Source organism: Tachypleus tridentatus, chromosome 4, assembly GCF_004210375.1.
Source record: "Tachypleus tridentatus isolate NWPU-2018 chromosome 4, ASM421037v1, whole genome shotgun sequence".
Taxonomy (NCBI): Eukaryota; Metazoa; Arthropoda; class Merostomata; order Xiphosura; family Limulidae; genus Tachypleus; species Tachypleus tridentatus.
In genome coordinates this window covers 37,797,513-37,819,450 of record NC_134828.1, presented here as the reverse complement: position 1 = coordinate 37,819,450, position 21,938 = coordinate 37,797,513, and the positions used below count along the sequence as shown (strand labels likewise).

General features: G+C 31.6%; 1 protein-coding gene across 6 annotated transcripts in view; it reads right to left on the bottom strand.

The window, feature by feature from the left end:
* Positions 1-16,027, bottom strand: part of LOC143248872 (uncharacterized) — a 91,415-nt gene extending 75,388 nt beyond the window's left edge. For all 6 annotated transcript variants that reach the window (XR_013027240.1, XM_076497737.1, XM_076497738.1 and 3 more), the window contains exons 1-2: positions 15,897-16,027; positions 6,278-6,350 (exon numbers count right to left, since the gene is read on the bottom strand). Coding sequence is in view for 5 of the 6 variants with exons in the window: in XM_076497737.1 (XP_076353852.1) it covers positions 6,278-6,350; positions 15,897-15,976 (153 nt within the window). In the remaining variant the exon portion in view is untranslated. The remainder of the gene's footprint in view (positions 1-6,277; positions 6,351-15,896) is intronic.
* Between the last annotated feature and the right edge of the window lie 5,911 nt (positions 16,028-21,938).

Genomic DNA, 21,938 nt, shown 5'->3' with positions numbered 1-21,938 from the left:
ATAATCAATTGTCAGGTAATTTGCTCTGGTCTTATTACCATCCACAAACATGTAGATGTTACGATAATCAATTGTCAGGTAATTTGCTCTGGTCTTATTACCATCCACAAACATGTAGATGTTACGATAATCAATTGTCAGGTAATTTGCTCTGGTCTTATTACCATCCACAAACATGTAGATGTTACGATAATCAATTGTCAGGTCATTTGCTCTGGTCTTATTACCATCCACAAACATGTAGATGTTACGAAAATCAATTGTCAGGTAATTTGCTCTGGTCTTATTACCATCCACAAACATGTAGATGTTACGATAATCAATTGTCAGGTAATTTGCTCTGGTCTTATTACCATCCACAAACATGTAGATGTTACGATAATCAATTGTCAGGTAATTTGCTCTGGTCTTATTACCATCCACAAACATGTAGATGTTACGATAATCAATTGTCAGGTAATTTGCTCTGGTCTTATTACCATCCACAAACATGTAGATGTTACGATAATCAATTGTCAGGTAATTTGCTCTGGTCTTATTACCATCCACAAACATGTAGATGTTACGATAATCAATTGTCAGGTAATTTGCTCTGGTCTTATTACCATCCACAAACATGTAGATGTTACGATAATCAATTGTCAGGTAATTTGCTCTGGTCTTATTACCATCCACAAACATGTAGATGTTACGATAATCAATTGTCAGGTAATTTGCTCTGGTCTTATTACCATCCACAAACATGTAGATGTTACGATAATCAATTGTCAGGTAATTTGCTCTGGTCTTATTACCATCCACAAACATGTAGATGTTACGATAATCAATTGTCAGGTAATTTGCTCTGGTCTTATTACCATCCACAAACATGTAGATGTTACGATAATCAATTGTCAGGTAATTTGCTCTGGTCTTATTACCATCCACAAACATGTAGATGTTACGATAATCAATTGTCAGGTAATTTGCTCTGGTCTTATTACCATCCACAAACATGTAGATGTTACGATAATCAATTGTCAGGTAATTTGCTCTGGTCTTATTACCATCCACAAACATGTAGATGTTACGATAATCAATTGTCAGGTAATTTGCTCTGGTCTTATTACCATCCACAAACATGTAGATGTTACGATAATCAATTGTCAGGTAATTTGCTCTGGTCTTATTACCATCCACAAACATGTAGATGTTACGATAATCAATTGTCAGGCAATTTGCTCTGGTCTTATTACCATCCACAAACATGTAGATGTTACGATAATCAATTGTCAGGCAATTTGCTCTGGTCTTATTACCATCCACAAACATGTAGATGTTACGATAATCAATTGTCAGGCAATTTGCTCTGGTCTTATTACCATCCACAAACATGTAGATGTTACGATAATCAATTGTCAGGCAATTTGCTCTGGTCTTATTACCATCCACAAACATGTAGATGTTACGATAATCAATTGTCAGGTAATTTGCTCTGGTCTTATTACCATCCACAAACATGTAGATGTTACGATAATCAATTGTCAGGTAATTTGCTCTGGTCTTATTACCATCCACAAACATGTAGATGTTACGATAATCAATTGTCAGGTAATTTGCTCTGGTCTTATTACCATCCACAAACATGTAGATGTTACGATAATCAATTGTCAGGTAATTTGCTCTGGTCTTATTACCATCCACAAACATGTAGATGTTACGATAATCAATTGTCAGGTAATTTGCTCTGGTCTTATTACCATCCACAAACATGTAGATGTTACGATAATCAATTGTCAGGTAATTTGCTCTGGTCTTATTACCATCCACAAACATTAGATGTTACGATAATCAATTGTCAGGTAATTTGCTCTGGTCTTATTACCATCCACAAACATGTAGATGTTACGATAATCAATTGTCAGGTAATTTGCTCTGGTCTTATTACCATCCACAAACATTAGATGTTACGATAATCAATTGTCAGGTAATTTGCTCTGGTCTTATTACCATCCACAAACATGTAGATGTTACGATAATCAATTGTCAGGCAATTTGCTCTGGTCTTATTACCATCCACAAACATGTAGATGTTACGATAATCAATTGTCAGGCAATTTGCTCTGGTCTTATTACCATCCACAAACATTAGATGTTACGATAATCAATTGTCAGGTAATTTGCTCTGGTCTTATTACCATCCACAAACATTAAATGGTTGAGATAAGCTCTAGTATGAGATTTTAAACTTTTCCTGACATCTTTCTGAAGCTAAGTGATCATGTTGTTTCTGAAGCTAAGTGATCATGTTGTTTCTGAAGCTAAGTGATCATGTTGTTTCTGAAGCTAAGTGATCATGTTGTTTCTGAAGCTAAGTGATCATGTTGTTTCTGAAGCTAAGTGATCATGTTGTTTCTGAAGCTAAGTGATCATGTTGTTTCTGAAGCTAAGTGATCATGTTGTTTCTGAAGCTAAGTGATCATGTTGTTTCTGAAGCTAAGTGATCATGTTGTTTTAAACACCATTAACTTTTCCTGACATCTTTCTGAAGCTAAGTGATCATGTTGTTTTAAACACCATTAACTTTTCCTGACATCTTTCTGAAGCTAAGTGATCATGTTGTTTTAAACACCATTAACTTTTCCTGACATCTTTCTGAAGCTAAGTGATCATGTTGTTTCTGAAGCTAAGTGATCATGTTGTTTTAAACACCATTAACTTTTCCTGACATCTTTCTGAAGCTAAGTGATCATGTTGTTTCTGAAGCTAAGTGATCATGTTGTTTTAAACACCATTAACTTTTCCTGACATCTTTCTGAAGCTAAGTGATCATGTTGTTTCTGAAGCTAAGTGATCATGTTGTTTTAAACACCATTAACTTTTCCTGACATCTTTCTGAAGCTAAGTGATCATGTTGTTTTAAACACCATTAACTTTTCCTGACATCTTTCTGAAGCTAAGTGATCATGTTGTTTCTGAAGCTAAGTGATCATGTTGTTTTAAACACCATTAACTTTTCCTGACATCTTTCTGAAGCTAAGTGATCATGTTGTTTTAAACACCATTAACTTTTCCTGACATCTTTCTGAAGCTAAGTGATCATGTTGTTTAGGTATAATTCTTAATGCTGTCCAAGTCGAAGTGTATGCAGCCATAATATATAAAGAAACACAAGTCTCAAAGACCAGCTGAACTTCCTGCATGCATAGAGTACCTCTTTGTTTCCAAACATTGATTTCAGTGTAACAGAGAAGCCAGAAGGAAAGAGAAAAACTGCATTTACACATCAATTACTGGTTTTTGACATGGTTTCAATTCATTAGGCACACTGGAATCATCAAAAAGAATGACATCCTTAAAGATGATTTGATCTCAAACTGACCTTTCCAACTTACTACTCAACATTTCATGACAACCTGAATAATGGCATTGGATCTATATAATACCGTAGTTCTAATATATACACTTAATTTGTTAGGTAATCAAACACTACTAGCTCATCTCGATTTAAGTCACAATATAGTGAAAATCATGCTCTTGTCTCAGTTCCACCTTGTAAATCATTTAAGTACAAGATAAAGAAAAAATAACAATGAACTAAACCATATATAGCATTCTTAATAAACTGCAGTATGCTTGTAGTCTAGATCCTACCTCCATAGATGCTCCTAAACCTAAGATAAATTTTCATAATGTTCCACATTCTAGCATATACATTTGTATTAGTTGTTTAGTCTAACCTGCTGTAACATTTTATTCTATGTAACTCTAATACAATGATTTTAATAACATATTATAACCCAGTTTACAAATACAATAGCTACAGAAAGTCATTTAATTTACAATGAAAATATTTCACTATAACAAATAAAAAACTGTGTACAACAGTTGGTTAGAATGCACATGAATAATACATACAACCTAATTAAACTATCTAAACACATTACAAAATCTTCTCCTGGATTAAAGTTTTAAGATATATCACTACTACTGGAAATTTAGTGGTATTAATTCAAAAGGTTCAATGGTAAAATACATTCTACATTGATTGCTACTTATCAAAAAACTAAGCTGTCATAACAAAAACAGCTGAAATTATATAAAGTTTTAAAGTAAAGAAAACATTTTTACATGAGGTTGCTTTTACGTATAGATTGTTATTCAGTAAAAAATGTTAATATCTATTAAATTTTAAGATACAAACATTTGTGAATATAAATATTAAAAAAGCATGCACAAATTATGTTAAGAATACTAAAATGTAATTATGTTACTCAAAAATAGTTCCAAAGTCCTATTCAATTACAAGACATAGAACATAATAAATGTATTTAACCAATTTACCTCATATTTTAGGAAAAACGGATACTAAGGATAAGATTCGTGGAGTAAGGAAATAATTTCACATGTTCCATACCACCATTTCAAAACAGGCAAACAATTAGAACTGACCCACAGGGAACACACATTTCATTACATTTTTGTAAAGAGGGGTACAGAACTCGTATCCCAAACAGAGCATCATCAATAATTGGTGCAACCCTGACTAACCACATCACAGCTACAAGTAAACACCAAATACAAACACCTGGTACAATTCAGTTATGACGTAAATACTTTGTTGTGGTCTATTCCATAAAATTAAAATAATTTGCATGCAACTTAACTGTTTTGCTACAAACTTCTTTTGTAAACTGCTTTTCATTTTTTATCTGTAAAACAGTTTCATAACATAAACAGACATCATAATATGGTGTATCCAACTGTTGTGAAATCAGTATTTAAACACAGAATCTTTGCTCTTTATACAAATGAAACATTCTCATTTAAATATAGAATTCAGAAAATGAACCAAAACTGATTACAAAGAATAGCAACATGAAATAAAACTACAAAAATCAAAATATAACATATAATAGTATTACCTCCAAGAATAAACAATATATAGTAACACACTTGTAAAACAACTAAAAATTACACTAAAAGAATAAAATACATAACATGTAGAAACACAATAACCAGCTTTCAGGACATATGAAAAATCTAGTATCCATTCATTAAAGGAGATAACTTCAAAAAACTAAACCCCAATGTACAAAAGAAATAGAGTAAGAAAAAATAAAAAAGAACTCAATACAGAATAAATTATAATTAATCTTCATTAAACTCAATAGGTATACATATTGAAGAGTGAAAAACAACATGCAACTATGAATGAAAGCTAGTTGGTTATGAATGACAATCTGCTTCACACGAAAGGCAATCAAACACACAACACAAAACCAAACCTTAATCTATATAACACCTGGTAACACAAATACAGAGCACTAACATAGGGGTGCAAAAGAACTAAAGTCCCAGTTTTCTTACGTTACCTAAGTATTATAAAGATGACAAAAGGAAAGGCACAAATTTAATATTTGGAATAAGACAGGTTAAGCTTGAGTTAAAAGTTTTATTTTTCAAACAAGGTGACTGACTTATGTTACAAGCTACTGTCATAAACCGTGAAAATGCACATAAGTTAAATCAATGATTTCCTGAAAAGTAAATGGTAGATTTTAAGTTTTATAAGAATGGATATTGAAATAGAGCATTGAAATTTCAAATGTTCCTTTGTTGTTGTTGTTGTTTTTTTTTTATAAGTTACATTAATTAATTTATATCCTTCAAAACTACCAAATACAGAATTAGAAAATGACAATGAAATAATTAGTTAAAACAAAAAACATATTGCATATTGGATTAGTGAAAGGTTCTTAAAACTAAAACTGGACATACTTAGTTGGGATCTAAAATAATAAAGTGATTTCATTATTTCAAATATCCTTCAAATGCATATAACAAGCACATACATCAACAAACAGCAAGAAACTGTGTAAGAAGTAAAAGAGCAGGAAATTCAAATCTTATCTTGTACATTAGAATGATAAATAACTATAAGGCTCTTAAGTGAATGTCTTTCTCTATATTCATTTTGTATTCCAAATTCAAAATGTTATGATATAATAGCCCACTACTTCATATATTTCTAAATGCATAACAAAAATTCATACCACAATAATATCATTTCAAAAAAAGAATCAGTGTGTTTACAAGCCTGTACTTAAAATTTTGATATATCATTTTGTTTAAGAAAGGATAGTATGAAATAGCTTCCATAAAAAAGTTATTTTATATATACAATGTAAAACTTGTTGTATACTAAGCTCACAACATCAGTTCTGATTGTTATACTGTTTAAACATATAATTTTATGTATAAAACATGAAGGATATTCTAGGAACAAAAAGCCTACCTGCTGAAGCTGTGGATGCCGAAGTCTCGGGTCCTCCCATGTAGTGGTGTGCTCAGTATGGTTGATAAAATAGCTGTGAAGGTAAAATACTAATATAAATAAAATTTTAAATAACTGTACCATGTCAACTTTCTTCCAACTTCAAAAAAACTTTCTTTGAACAAACACAGAAAAAGTTTTTTTTAAAAAAGGTTACCTTACCAGATTCATCTCAGTCTCCAAGAAAAGCCTGAATTCCGAGCCTCAACAAAACCAATACAAAAGCAAATGTTCACCATACATCCATAATTAGGTAAGAAACTAAGAAGGTTAAGTCAAGTTCAACATAAACCTTTATTTCAAATCTTAAAAACCTTTCTAAATTACCTTGTGAAAGTACTAGAACCAATCAAAACCTTAAAATAAAAAGATCTAATGTACAAAATACTATTATTGTTTCTTTGTTTTTGGAAATATACACACTGGAGAAGTAGGTTAAACCACAGAACAATGAGTAAAAGAACAAAAGGACAGAACTAGACCGATACACCTTAAAAGAAATCAGCATTGGCAGAACATATTTACAAAACAGACTATTTCATAAATTGGGATCAACATCAGTTTGCAAAAACAGCTCATCATTAGGAAATCAGAAATATTATTAAAGAATCTTCACATCAATCTATACATAACCAAGATAACAATTTTGATATCAAAAACCTATGGACAATTCTTCTTACTGAACCACAAAGAATGGTGAATGATGACATTATACAGACTTCAGATATACACACACATAGAAACAAGTAGACATGAAAAAGCTCGATAGTCTGAATAGCCTAAACTACCAGGTATTTATGCATTAAGAAAAGTAGCAAAACATTAATTTTAGTGTTCTAACATTGCAACTAGTTTCAAAATGATTACCGATATCAATCACAATTTTTAAAGTAGAAGTCAAGACTCTTGTATGTAGAAAACATTACAAACTAGCTTGATCTATGTAGTCGGCAGCTGAGCTCACAGATTCTGCTGGCTTCCTGTCTGTCAAAAGACCTCAACTATCAACAAAATAAGAATGGTATCAAACTGATCTAAATATTTGTGGATGAACTATTAAGCACACTGGTTATCAGTGATTGATTTGGTCTTCATACTTACACAGTTTATAATCAAAATAAGTACAACTTTAAATGTATTATCAAGCAGCTTGTTTGCAAAGTGTTGGATGGTTGATCATGAGCTAATACTTAATGCACCTTAGAAGATGAATGTAAACCAAAAATAAGCCTAACTGTTAAACAAAGGGATACTTTCTTGGACTTGTAATTATTACAGAATGATCACACACTTCTTTTCAAGTTGATGTTATTCACAAGTTTCATAGTATTTGCATATTACAATGCAACAATTTGTTTTATCCTATTACAAAATCACAAACATCAACACACACTGAACACAAACACAGTTAACAAGATTTCAGTATAATATGAAAGTAAGGCACAATTATTACAGGTGACATCAATAGAATAAACATTTTTTTCACTTTAACAATTTAAATGTTCCCTTTCAGAATTCAACAACTGTTGGTTTTAAACATAATATAGTGAAACTATATGGAGAACCTCATAACACTATCACAGTACAGTGTTAAAAGAACACTACACAGTTAATAGCTACCACTATGACCTCAAGAGGTCTTCATTATAGAAGACAAAACATTATCCCATTCTAGAAAGAGGAATGAACAAAATAATAGTTGTTTCATATACATGTAAAAAAAGGCTCGTTTGGGTTGAGAAAAATTTTTTACGCAGAGGAGCGAGTTTTCTCAACATCACTGAATAGTTGTTTAAAAGTCATCTGCAACTTGAGTCATCAAAAACGTTACACATACTAGACTCTACCGAGATCTAGATTGCACTTTTAAAAGTTTCTTGTTTTACAAAGTAACATGAATCCATTTATAATCACTCGTTTCTCATATATACAAATTAGTGTTACTCTGGCTGTTGTTTACTACACCAAAGAACAAGTTTAAGATTCTATACTTTAGCTTGTACATGGTATAGTGCATAAAATGTTATTTTTAACCAGTAAGAAAAACTGTTTATCAATCTTGACTGAACAATTACAAAATATGCAGAATACACTGTCATCATCTTTAAACTATGCAAGAGTGAAGGTACCAGTACCACATTTACTGCATTATGATCTTGATAAAAAGCTTTAGCCTAATCCATATTAGATGTTGTGCCTCAAAGTTTCTCTTATACAATCTCGTATTGGCCAGTAGTTCATAAATAAACAGAAGCTTTTCTAAGTTTTTAATGTAAGTTATAGATACTAAAGTCCTTAAACATACAGAGTACATGTGAATATAGCATAAAGAACAGTAAGTGAAAAGAAAAAATTAAAAATGCTAGAAAATATATTCAGGGTGAGTGTTCAGTAAAGTTATTCAATCAAGGGACCAAATGTTCACTAAATCAACTATGCTAAATAAAATAGTTTTACTACAGCCACACAAAGGTAAATGAACACATTATGGATTCCTGATTTACACAGAGTTCATAACATTCAATTGTAAAAACTTAAGCAAAAATATAAAGAAAAACATGTTATGTTATAATACTACATATGCCAAATATGTGCTGACAGGCCTATCAGCTAATACCACAGCTTATCAGACAAGTTAGGATAAAACAGACATAGCAATAATTTGGACACTATTTATAATCAATTTTTATAGTATGAACCAGTATTAATTGTTATTTAAAATATTTAAAAATCAGATTTATAAAGTAAGAAATTTTCATAACAATACATGAAGATTTACAAATTCCACTTGAATTTATATTTTTCATATACTGAAAATGTATTTCCAATAGGTGCTTACACCTCTTGTAACAAAATAAATTCCCATTAGGTGCTGCCCTCTATATGCAAACTTTTTCTTTACATAAACCACAAACCTTCTGCTCCCCCTTATTGAAATTGAAAGATCCAAACATATCTGTGATGCAAATCATCATGCATCACATCTTTACCAATAAGACCGTGACATGTGGTGCATGTGACTCTACCAATCAATCACTTTGAAACTTAGCAGAAGATATCAACATCAAAGAAAAAAAGGAAGGAAGGATGGGAAGTGTGAGTAGTGATAAATGCCTATCAAAAATATGTTTTCAGTATACGAAAATTATAACTTCTGATACAGTACTTCTTCTCATGAGATTAACTAGAATCCTACATTGAAGAAAATGAGGAACTAGCATGAGGAAATGACAGAAGTATCCCCTGAAAGTGCCCAAAAGGCCCCTGATAACAAGGAATTCAGATCCAAAGATCTGAAAAATGGAACCACATCACTTCTGAGCCAGAAGTTACTTATAGAATGTGTAGGATGTTAGGGCAGAATACGTGAAGAGCACGTCCCAATGAGAGAGTTTTTAGCAGAAAAGGGATCCTAATCAGAGAAAGATATTGTACCTCCATCCCACACTCAAAAAGATGAGTATACAAGGATATACCCTTGAATGTAGAGTGGCTATGGTGCAGTGAACTATAGCAGGCAAGTCAACCACATCCAAGACCTCCTTGTAGGGTATCAACATCTGCACAAGGGTAGGATGAGAACAATACTCTCTTCACCTTAAATCCACAACACAAGGAACTTGACATCTGGTACTGAAAGGATATCTATTGCATGAATCAACTTCCTCAATAGGACCACAGATCAGGATAATCCAAATGGCAATACCATCCCCATACCACAAATAGTTAACTTTTCTCTCTTTTTGATAAAATTTTGATGTTAGTCATTTTGCTACATAGCTGAACACCATATTGCTGCACTGACATATATAACATGCAAGAATAATTCATGCATAAATTACAAAATAAACTTCAGCAACAACTTGACAGTAGCTCAGAAGTTCACTATTATTTACTCTTTTTGTGTTTTGAATGTGTCCTGCTGCTGGTCAGATGTATACATCTTTGTGAGTGCATGTGATGAAAGATTAGGAGCATCTGTTAGGGTGTATATGTCAGCCACATTTTCATGTGTGTTTGAAAGTGACAGGTAGCAGAGGCTGTTCTGATAGTCGAAAAAATGAAACAATTTTTTCATTGATAGCACCACAAAAGGTTAGCACTTCAATACCCTCTATTTAGTTAATTACACTAGAAAATAATGCAGTGTTGATATGAACCTTTACTCTTTCAGTATGGGGTCAGTCCCTAACAAATATTTGTATAGGTAGAGTCAAATTGACTGACCTCATAACCACCAAATAAAATTAGGAAATCAATATAAATTATGCCTTTATCATTTTAGAATGACTACAAATGATAAAACAAAAACATAAGTGTTTAGAAAACATAGCTTAAATCTCATAACATTATACATATATATATAAATTTATTTACTTTATTACACTGACCTTTCAGACATGCCTAGCTTACAATACAGAAGTTACAATGACACAGAAAACATACACTCCATGTTATCATATCCAATAATATAAAACTATCCTTTAGTATTTAGAAAGTGGCCTATCTTGGCTATGTTTGGGGGACAAGTATTTGGTAAAATACAGTCACATTTCAATTACTAAATTGTATATGTATATGGATTATTACTATTTGAAAACAGGTTCTTAAACTTATGTTCTTAAAATGCAGAACAGCAAATAAAAGACATAAAACACACAATTATCTCTCATAGTTACAATCTGTGTCCTCATTGTTGCTTGTCTTAGCTTGTTAAGCCTTAAGAAATTGTGCATATGGAGGATGTGAAACAAAATTTTTTTACAGTTTATATAAACATGAATAACCAGAAAATCATAGAATTCCACTGCAATATATCAAATTTAATAACTAATCTGTATTTGAATCTAAACAAAATACACAATCACAAAGAGAACAAAGACTCAACTTACAAGCTCAAAACTCTCTCTCAAAAGGAAAAAGAGGATGCCATTATATTTGAAAATGACAGAGAAAATCATTAAGAGGACATTCTGAAGCTTTGACATGTCATACGGAAGTGTACATAAGGAACCATTTCCAAAAATGGAAAAAGGAGAATGGGGACCACTGTAATTCACTAATATAGTGATAGCTCAACAAATAAAAATATAAAAGATTATTATTTTATACTTTAGCCTGTCAATATCAGTAATTTGAATTTCTAATTTGTATAGAAATACTGACTTTGTAAATCTGACATCACAAACATCCAACTTGAACTACTGTTGCATTAAACATACCACAACACACAAAAAAAGATGTTTATGTGTGATTGTTGAATACTTACTTTTAAATTGAGAAATTAAATCATGTATAATATGAAAATTAAATTATAATCTACAGCTTCATACAAAACTTAGAGATAAATTCATAAAACAGTAGTTCAATACAAGTCAACTAATGAGATGATGTGGACTTTGACCCATGATTCATCTGGAATAGGTTAAAACACTACATTACATCAACATTAAAAGTAAATTCTCTACCTAAAATAGTTTTACTGCTAAAAAATAAATTACATGCATTGTCTATACAGTACATAGAGTTAAATGCTGCAATTTACTCGTAATGAAATGTCTACATATTTTAGCACATGAAATTCCATAAATTTCTTAGGAAAGCAAGAACAGAAAAACATTCTGAGGGAAGTCACATGGGATTACACGGAACAAAATATCACATTTCCACATTCCTGGAGATCAGTTTGTTTTGAAATTCATGCAAAGCTACACTAGAACTATCTGAGCTAACAGTCCCTAATTTTGCAGTGTAAGACTGGAGGTAAGACAGCTAGTCATCACCACCCACTGCCAACTCTTGAACTACTCTTTTACCAACAAATAATGGAATTAACCATTACATTATAACACCCCCATGGCTGAAAGGGCAAATATGTTTGGCATGACAAGAATTTGAACCTGCATTCCTGAAGACTGGGAAAATTTAATCTTTTAAGTTGGTTTTCCCAATCAGGAATGCATGTTATATATATATACTTCTTTAGTTAGAACCAATGAAAGTGAACATGTTGCATAAATTAAATAAAAAACAATTCTGAGGAAATTCAAATACACATAAATGAAGGTAATATTCCCAGTAGACCTCCCTCAAGTGAATGTAATTTTGTTTTATTATTTTCTATCCTTGGAATACAGTATACTGTTCTGTGTCAAATATGATATAATTAAAATAACAAATGATAAAAATAACTAGTTTGATAAATACTTTATACATGTAACTATAGTAAAAAAGCTCAACTTTGCACAGACAGGAAAGGAAGACAAATTTCAGCCAAGTTAAAATACAGCACAGACATCTATTCTGTCCCTTGAAAAATTGCATTTAAAAAAATATTCATATTGCACTACTCAGAAAACTCAGTTTCTTTTTCCAATATGTGATTGTTTTAAGCCTATTATGAAATGAATTATATATATACTGTATAAGAAATTACATATAGAATTCAAGCCTTGAATAGAAAGAGTAAATTTTTTATTTTTTTAAACCTCAGATTCATCAAAAAAGGAGGCAAAAAACAAGCCTTATTAACCACCTATTAGTGATGATGCTGCAGTCAGCTAGCTCCCTGCCACAAAATATAAAAAAATATGTATTGGAAATGACAGAAAATGTGTTTTAGCCTAATTGAAAGGACATTTTAGACATGGTCAGTTCTCAAGAAAGGCCGGTCCTAGAAAGAATCAGTCTCAAAAATGTATTGTGAAGTTTGTCTGAAATATCCTGAAACAGTAGCTACTCACTCTGGATCAGGCAAGAATACTCTCTTGAATGGATGTGATCAGTTCTATATTGAGTCAATCAGAGCACATAAAGCTAGCAAAGCTCATATGGCATGTATGTCATGATACAACCACAAGTTGCTATGAAGACAGTAAGTTCTCCCAGTTCTACAACTCAGACTGAGAGATAACCTCTTACTATGCAGGCAGTGACATAATTAATGAAGGTAGAAAAGAAGAAATCAATACTGTTGCTTAACAATTCATATTTGTTTGTTAAACATGGCAAGCCTCTATTAGACATGGAATTCCTGTGCAAAACAATGGAGAAGACTGGTATAAATGTAGAAAGCATTTACATCAGTGTAAGGAAAGCCTCCAATTTCAGTAGATGCAACATCAATAATAAACATAACAAGGTTCACCTGTATTGTAACCAATATGATTATAGATAAAGCCATCACTGAACAGAATACTGTGATATTAAGGATTTTCAATGGAGAAAAACCCTGTACCACGTTAGCAGATTTTGCTCTCCTGGAGCATGGGCATCCATTAGGTGTTTTATATAGCACTGTTGACAGAATTAAGAAACTGTTGTTGTATTTCACATATATGAAACCTCCCGAAACATTAATATCAGTTGATTTTAAGTCCACCTGTTACAATGGGTTTGAACACAGTTATGAAGCACTACTAATAAAAAAAAAAAAGAAACAAATGTCATTTCTACCTCACCTCTACTACAAAGCTCCCAACCTTCAGATGATAATTCTAGATAAGCGAGATGCTTACCTTATATTTCTCAGTTCAAAGCAACACTGAAACAGATCTTTAAATTTTACTGATATAACCCAAAAATAGATGCAAAATAAATTCCAAAGATTATATATACAAATTTTGTTTAAAAAAAAAGGTGCAATGGATTTCAATCAAAGCAGAAGTTGTAACTCCCATGCAGCAACACATCTGGGTTGTGATTTTGCACTCAGGTCAAGTTAGCATTGACAGTGATGAATCAACAGTTAAGGCAAGGAAGACTTGTTGAAATCACTAATGTCAATTTCATGAAAACAAAAACTCTACAGCTGTATCACACCTTTCAGAATTCTTTCAGTCTAATTACTTACTGTTGATAGAGTCTAGCCTGCAGTGGAACAGTATGTCCTAAGATTAGTAAAACTGAAAAATGACTCAGGAGTGTCACTTAAAATAATCAGTTAAAATTACAATTAAATTGATTATCATAAAAACAATCGACTAATCAAAATTAATGTTTCTGATTAGTCCAATTGTCCAATTAATTAAAATATTATCACCATGATTTCTCATTACCATTTTTGATTAATTCAAAGTTGTTCAGCTGAATCAATTAAAGTCACACTCAAAAAAGTAATTAAATAATTAAAAGTAGTGTGTCTAATTATTACTATTTTTTATTATCACAACTAACCATGTCTCACGTAAGAATAATGAATTAAGTGAATATAATAACTTGATTAGCCCCGACAACTAATGAGTTATCAAATTCAACTTGTTACCTTGCTCTGGTTGCATATTCTGTTAATTTTGTCCAAATATTTCTTAATTAGTTACAAGATGCAAAAGGACAGTTTTGAATTTCATGCTTTTACTGGATGTCTTAGCTGATGGAAATTTTACTTGAACACTGTAAGCAAACTGACTTTCAATGTGATTCTACAGAAACTGGCTGGTTATTTCTAGTGAACAAACTGACCATTAAGTTTAGGAATTTACATTTTCCACATGTAATCCTCATGAATAAAATCTCAAATTAGAATTAAGTTTCTTAAAAAAAAAGGCTAAAGATGTTTCACATAATCTCATACAGATAATAAAAAATAAAACTGTTAAAATAATAATAATAATCTTTTATAACCCTACAGTGGTATAAATATTAATAGTAATGATGTGTTGAATATCTCAACATAATTCAGTCTTGAATTGAACCTTCAAAACAAGAAACCAAATAGATTTTAGATGTTGAAACTGAAATATTGTTGAAGGCACTTGAAAGTTAAAAAGTTAAGACCCAAGAGTGAAAATGGTTTCATATGTACACAGTAACTAAGAATGTGTAACATCAACACAGTAATCATGTTGGTAATATAAACCAGATCAATGGTTCTAAACAATAAACCTTTTCATACCACATACCCCATTCAAACTTTTGAACCAGCGGAATACCAATGACACAGACAATATACTAAAAAATGAATAGTGGTTTATATTGACAGCAAAGTAAATCAAAAAGATTAATTCGAGAGTATGAGTTAACAATATGCAAACACTAAATGATAACTATTGGAGAAAACTGTTAAATCTGTTAAACTTATATTTAATTTTGAGGCTTCTTGTTATTGTTTTTTAATGTTTTTTCAAAGGTTCTTGACTAGTGAATACCTCTGTACAGCAGACTGGAAACCACTGCACCACTAAACTAGAATCCTGTGACTAGCAGTACCAACAGTTTATCGTCTAGTGCCATTAAAAAGTAATTATACAATGGTAATTAATAATAATTCCTATTTATAATGTTAGTAATTATAACTTTCTACAGAACTATTATGGCAATACTATGGTTCGTATATTATTATACTGTACTTTACTTGTCCAAATATATACTCATAACTGGGAGAAAATACGAAATTTACATTATTAACAAAGTAGGTTTGGAAACTGAAGCTGAAAAGAAATTCAAGAACAAGCAGTAGAAACAGTGAAAGTTATAACTTTAAATTGCATACAAATGAAATGCATGTTTAAATGTAATCATTTTCTTGTTCTACTTTTCAAATGGCAAGTGAAAATAAATAAGGAGAGAGTTTCGTTCTTACTAGCGTCCACTACGCGGATCGTATCTGCATTCCCAACCTGATGGTAAATTTTCTGATGGTTGTGGATGAACAGCAGCCATCGTTTACGATTTTTTTCTCTCTTGTCATCTCCTATCGATTATCAACTACAGAGTCCTCTGGTTATATAATATATGTGTAAACAAACACTTAAATTCTCATATCAGCAAAAAAAAAGATGACGCACACAAAAACATAAATTCATCCAAAGTAACAAATTAATGTGCAATTTACAATTGATTCTAAGCTTATATTCCATTTTTGTAACAGAAACATATAAAAAGCAAAAATAAAAAATCTTCATAGTTAAAAAATTTTCCTGTCAAATTTCAAAATTTAAAATTTAAGTAAACATGAATAATTCATTGGTTTGGTTTGTTTTGAATTTCGTCGAAAGCTACTCGAGGGCTATCTGCGTTAGCCGTCCATAATTTAACAGTGTAAGACTAATTGAAGGCACCTAGTCATCACCACCCACCGCAAACTCTTGAGCTACTTTTTTTACCAACGAATAGTGCAATTGACCGTAAAATTATAACCCCCTCACGGCTGAAAGGGAGAGCATGTTTCGTGTGACGGGGATTCAATTTCTCTTTCGGCCTCAACAACCTGAGATACGTCCTTAATAATCGTTTTTCTGACCATTCTGACATCAATAATCTCTGGTAGCAAAGCTTCCATAAAACAACAATACAACTTCGAAAAAATTTGTGATTCCCAGAAATTTGTTTTCTATTCTCCCTGTGTTTATCTCTTTAAGTATCCGATGAACAAAGTCACAAAACTCTTTACCGGTAATATACAGCTGCTTCATAATGTGATAGTAATAAACATGTTTTTTTTTCAATTTCAGATTATCATTTTCCACAGTAGAACATAATTTTTCATCGTTTTACAACCTTGAATTAATGAAATGCGCTCGGAACTTTTGGACGTTTTACTTCTGTTACGTATTATAATTTATCTCGGACGAACCTCCAATTTATTATGTTATGCAATATAATTTGGAATAGCCTGAAGCTGAAGTAAATTATAATTTAGATTAAAAATAAATAAAAGTAAATATGTATACAATTGCTAATATTTACTAATAGATTTATACATACAATTTTCTTTCTTTATACAAAGCTGAATATTTTATCGACGGTTCACAATGAGCAAATTAATTCTGAGTTGATATAGGTACAATTCACTTAATGGGTGCTGATATAATAATAATAATAAATTTATTAAGCAATAAATTAGACACAAAAAATCAAATAACAATATAAAACCATCAACAAAGAGTTAACTCGTCCTGTTTGTTTGTTTGTTTGTTTGGAAATTTCGCACAAAGCTACTCGAGGGCTATCTGTGCTAGCCGTCCCTAATTTAGCAGTGTAAGACTAGAGGGAAGGCAGCTAGTCATCACCACCCACCGCCAACTCTTGGGCTACTCTTTTACCAACGAATAGTGGGATTGACCGTCACATTATACACCCCCACGGCTGGGAGGGCGAGCATGTTTAGCGCAACGCGGGCGCGAACCCGCGACCCTCGGATTACGAGTCGCACGCCTTACGCGCTAGGCCATGCCGGGCCAACTCGTCCTGTGATGGTTAAACACATAATAAAGTAAAATCAAAACTTACAAAATCAATATAAAGTTCCCAGAATATTATCATCAGTATTTAAGATCCATTGTTTTAAGTATTTCTTTTGATTAACACGATTAATAGAAGATCTTATACTATAAGGAATAAAATTATGAATACGAGGTGCCAAATAAAGATATTGATGAAGTGTAACTGTTTTACGTGGTATGGGTACATTAATTGGAAAAAAAGATTGAAGTCGTGTAAAATATGAAGTGACTTTAAAAGGCCTATTAAAAGAAACATGCATTGTAGATAAAGCTAAAAGATATAAATAAAGTTTATCATATGAAAGAGGGGAGTTAAATTTACTGAAATCGGTATCAAGCCTATGAGTAAAAATAAGTGTGTTTTTCTTATAGCAAAGCCACATAGGCTATCTGCTGAGCCCACCGAGGGGAATCGAACCCCTGATTTTAGCGTTGTAAAGTCCGTAGACATACCGCTGTACTAGCGGGGGGCGTAAAAATAAGAGAGAAAACACTTTTTTGCAACTTGTGAATAGGAATTAAAAAAGTCTTATATGTGCCACCCCAAATTGAAATACAATATTGTAAGAAAGATTGAAAGAGAGCATAATATACACTTAACAAAATATGATAAGGAGCACAATGACTAAGTTCAAAAATTAGCATAGAACTATATTTTAATTTATTAACTAAAGAATTAATATGAAATTGCCAATTTAATTTTCGATCTAAAATAATTCCTAAATATTTAACAGAGGAAACTTGAGTCAATTTGGGACACTTACAATTAGGGTAAGTATAACAATCACTAGAATGATAAAAAATAGAAGGAAAAGCTGGAATGACACCATAAAGGTTAAAGTGAAGAAGAAAAGATTTAGATATATTTAAGGATAAGCCATTACAGAAAAGCCAATTTTTAATTTTATTAAGATCACTAGAAATAATGGCTTCATTAATTAGATTTGGCTTACTATAAACAACAGCAATATCATCGGCATAGGCTTGGATATCTCCAAAAAACTATTGGTAAAGAATATCATTTATATAAATGAGAAATAATAAAGGGCCCAGAACAGAACCTTATGGTACTCCAACATTAATTGTAAGCCAATCACTATAATTATTATGGATACAAACCGATTGCTTTCTATTGTGAAAGTAAGAAAAAACCAATCAAAAACAATGCCTCTAAAACCATAATAAGATAATTTATTTAACAATATTTTATGATTAACAGAATCAAAAGCTTTGGCTAAGTCAAGAAAAACAGCAATTGGATGAAGATCAGAATCCAAAGCTTCTGTAATACTTCCCACAAGTTTAGCAACAGCAACCTCCGTTCCAAGCCCAGGCCGAAAGCCAAATTGAGAAGGAGACAAAACTGAATGTCTATCAAGAAATGATAAAATTCTAATCTTCATAGATTTTTCAAATAGTTTAGAGAAATGTATTAATAAGGAAATAGGTCTATAATTCGTAAAATCAGAAATATTACCAGATTTATAAATAGGAATGACCAATGATAACTTTAAAGCATTAGGAAACTTCCCTTGAGTAAAAGATAAATTAATTAAAAAGTCAAAATTGGTGCAAAAGATTAGCATTAGCTTTCAAAATCTTAACCAAAACACCATCTACACCATTAGAAGCTGAATTTGATAAGGAGAAAATATTATTCATAGTTTCAGATACAGTAACAGGAGATAGGTAACAAGAAGAAGAAGGAGCAGGAAGCATACCCTGAGAACAAAATTTAGGATCGGAGCAAGTAGATTTAGCAACATTAACAAAAAAATAATTCAAATCAGATAAATCAGTAGTACCAAAATTACAAAATTTCTTTTTTTTTTTAACATCAATAATAGAGTTAACAATATTCCAATTCTGTTTAATAGTTTTAGCATTCTTAAACAGGTTATGATAATAAGTCCATTTAGTCTTACGGGTCAAACTAACAACATAATTCCTTAAACACTTAAATCTAATCTTTAGATAAATATCATCAGGAAATTGATGTACTTTCTTTTTTAACTTATCTCTTTTAATCATTAACAAAACCAATTCATTGGTAATCCATGGCTTAATTTTTCTAAACTTTCGTGACACAAAAACAGTAGTAGTACAACTTTGAATACAATCAGTTAACACTTCAGCAAAATTATCATAAGCAACATTAACATCAGAACAATTCATAACACAGGACCAATCTGAAAAATTCAAACAAGAACTCAATTCATTAAACTTAATCTTTTGAACATTTGAAACATGTTCTAGATCCGATAAAATGTCTATACATAAAACAATTGGAAAATGGTCGGTCAAAAAACTCTCAACAATATAAGAATAACAATTTTTAACAGTATTTCCACTAATTAAAAAATGATCAATACAAGAATTAGTAACATTGGTTATCCGTGTAGGAGAAGAAATAATAATACGAAGATTGTTCTCAGACAAAACTTAAAATATGCATTTTATAATAAACATCATCAAATGCCAAAACATCTATATTAAAATCACCAACAAGTATATTAATATCATATTTGTATAAATTCAATTCTAATGAAAGCTCATCAATAAATTTCAATACAGGCAATCTAGGAGATCGATAAACAACAAAAATATTAAATTTCTTATTTTGAATCATACAAAATAAAATTAAAGCATCAGACTTAATGTACTGTACTTCTTTTATCATAGTCAGTATCTCAAATTTAACAAAAACTGCCACTCCACTAGCCTTATTTAGACCAGAAGATGAAGAATAAAAGGAGTAACCTGGAATCGAAAAGGAAACAAATCCATCCTCAACAAACCAAGTTTCAGAAAAAGCTATTATATGAAATTTAACAACGCTTGATTGTAAAAAAACAAGAAATTGGTCAAAATTTTGAGTAAGACTTCGAATATTAACATGTATTAAATTTAAATGACCAACAGAAAAAACATTTGGTAAATCAGAAAGAGAAGACAAAGTTGGTGTAACACCAACAATATCATCAAAATCATCAGCCATTGCAGTATTTATAAATTATTAAGATCAATCAAGCAGCGTAAAACAATGGGCTGAGTAGTTTCTGATTTCCTAATAAGAATATTACCATTCGATACCCAAAGAAATGTATAGCCAAGATCTTTCTGTTTTCGTTTTGCTTGCATGAAAATATCACGATAATATGGGGAGAGATGTTCGTTAACATAAACTGGATAAGATTCATTACAGACCTTAATATCATTAGTATTAAGAGAGCGAAATTTAGTTTTCTTGAATTTTTTACCGCTGAAGTTATATAATGTTTTCAAAAAAATACTAACATCCGATGTCAATTCACTGAAGTTAAACGGTTTGTAATGTTTGAAATCTATGGACGTCCTTGGTTAAATACCTGTAGTTTTCCTATTATAATTTCTAAGGTTTATGGTACATTGACTGTAGCAAACCAACAATATGTACTGTCTCTTGGCGCATTGGTTTATGAACGTTAAAGCGAGATTCTAGAAATTTCAGATGGCCCAACAAGCTGCTATTAAGGATCGGCATAACCAGGTGGTTAAGGCGTTCGACTAGTATTCTGAGGGTCGCGGGTTCGAAACCCTATCACACCAAATATGATTGCCCTTTCATTTTTGGGTGCGTTACAAGTGATGGTCAATCCCATTGTTCGTTGGTAAAAGAGTAGCCCAAGAGTTGGTAGTAGGCGGTGATAACTAGCTGCCTTCCTAGTTGTCTTACACTGCTAAATTAGGGACGGCAAGCGCAGATAGCCCTCGGTTAGCTTCGCGCCAAATTAAAAACAAACAAGTACACTTATGATTTTGTAAACCATGTATTTTTGTTCTTACACTCGAGATTCTTCTACAAATTTAAGGAATGGATGATGTTTTCTCTCTCATCTCGCATGAAATGCCAAAGTATAAAGCTATAAATCTTTTATTTTTGTCCTCTTTCTATTTTTGGTATTCTGTACTTTTGCTTCGCTTCTTTGCTGTTTTTTATCTCTTTTGATACCTGCAGTTCTATTAGAAATTCAGTTTTTCTCCTATGATATTCAATTCTTGTTCAATCAATTTAAAAACTATTTGGTCCAATGTCAAAACTGTATGCCTGTACCTTCATAGTGTTTAACTCTTCTTGTTTTCTTTTCCTTGGGTATCTGCAGTCGTCTTCGTGATGTGCATTGCTGTATGTCTATTTTTGCTTTTTTTTTCAATGTCGCAAATGGACTTTTGTTGACAAAATATTTCTATGCTAAAGTGTGACACTTAGATCCCAGTTGGTATAATAAACTAGCACCTTGACAACGCCAGTGATATGCATTTCTGCGAGACCTTTTGATTTTTTTCCGTCTTGAATTTTGTAACAATATGCATATGTGATCTGTCAAGGTTGCTGGCGTCATTTGGAATTAGTTCATCGG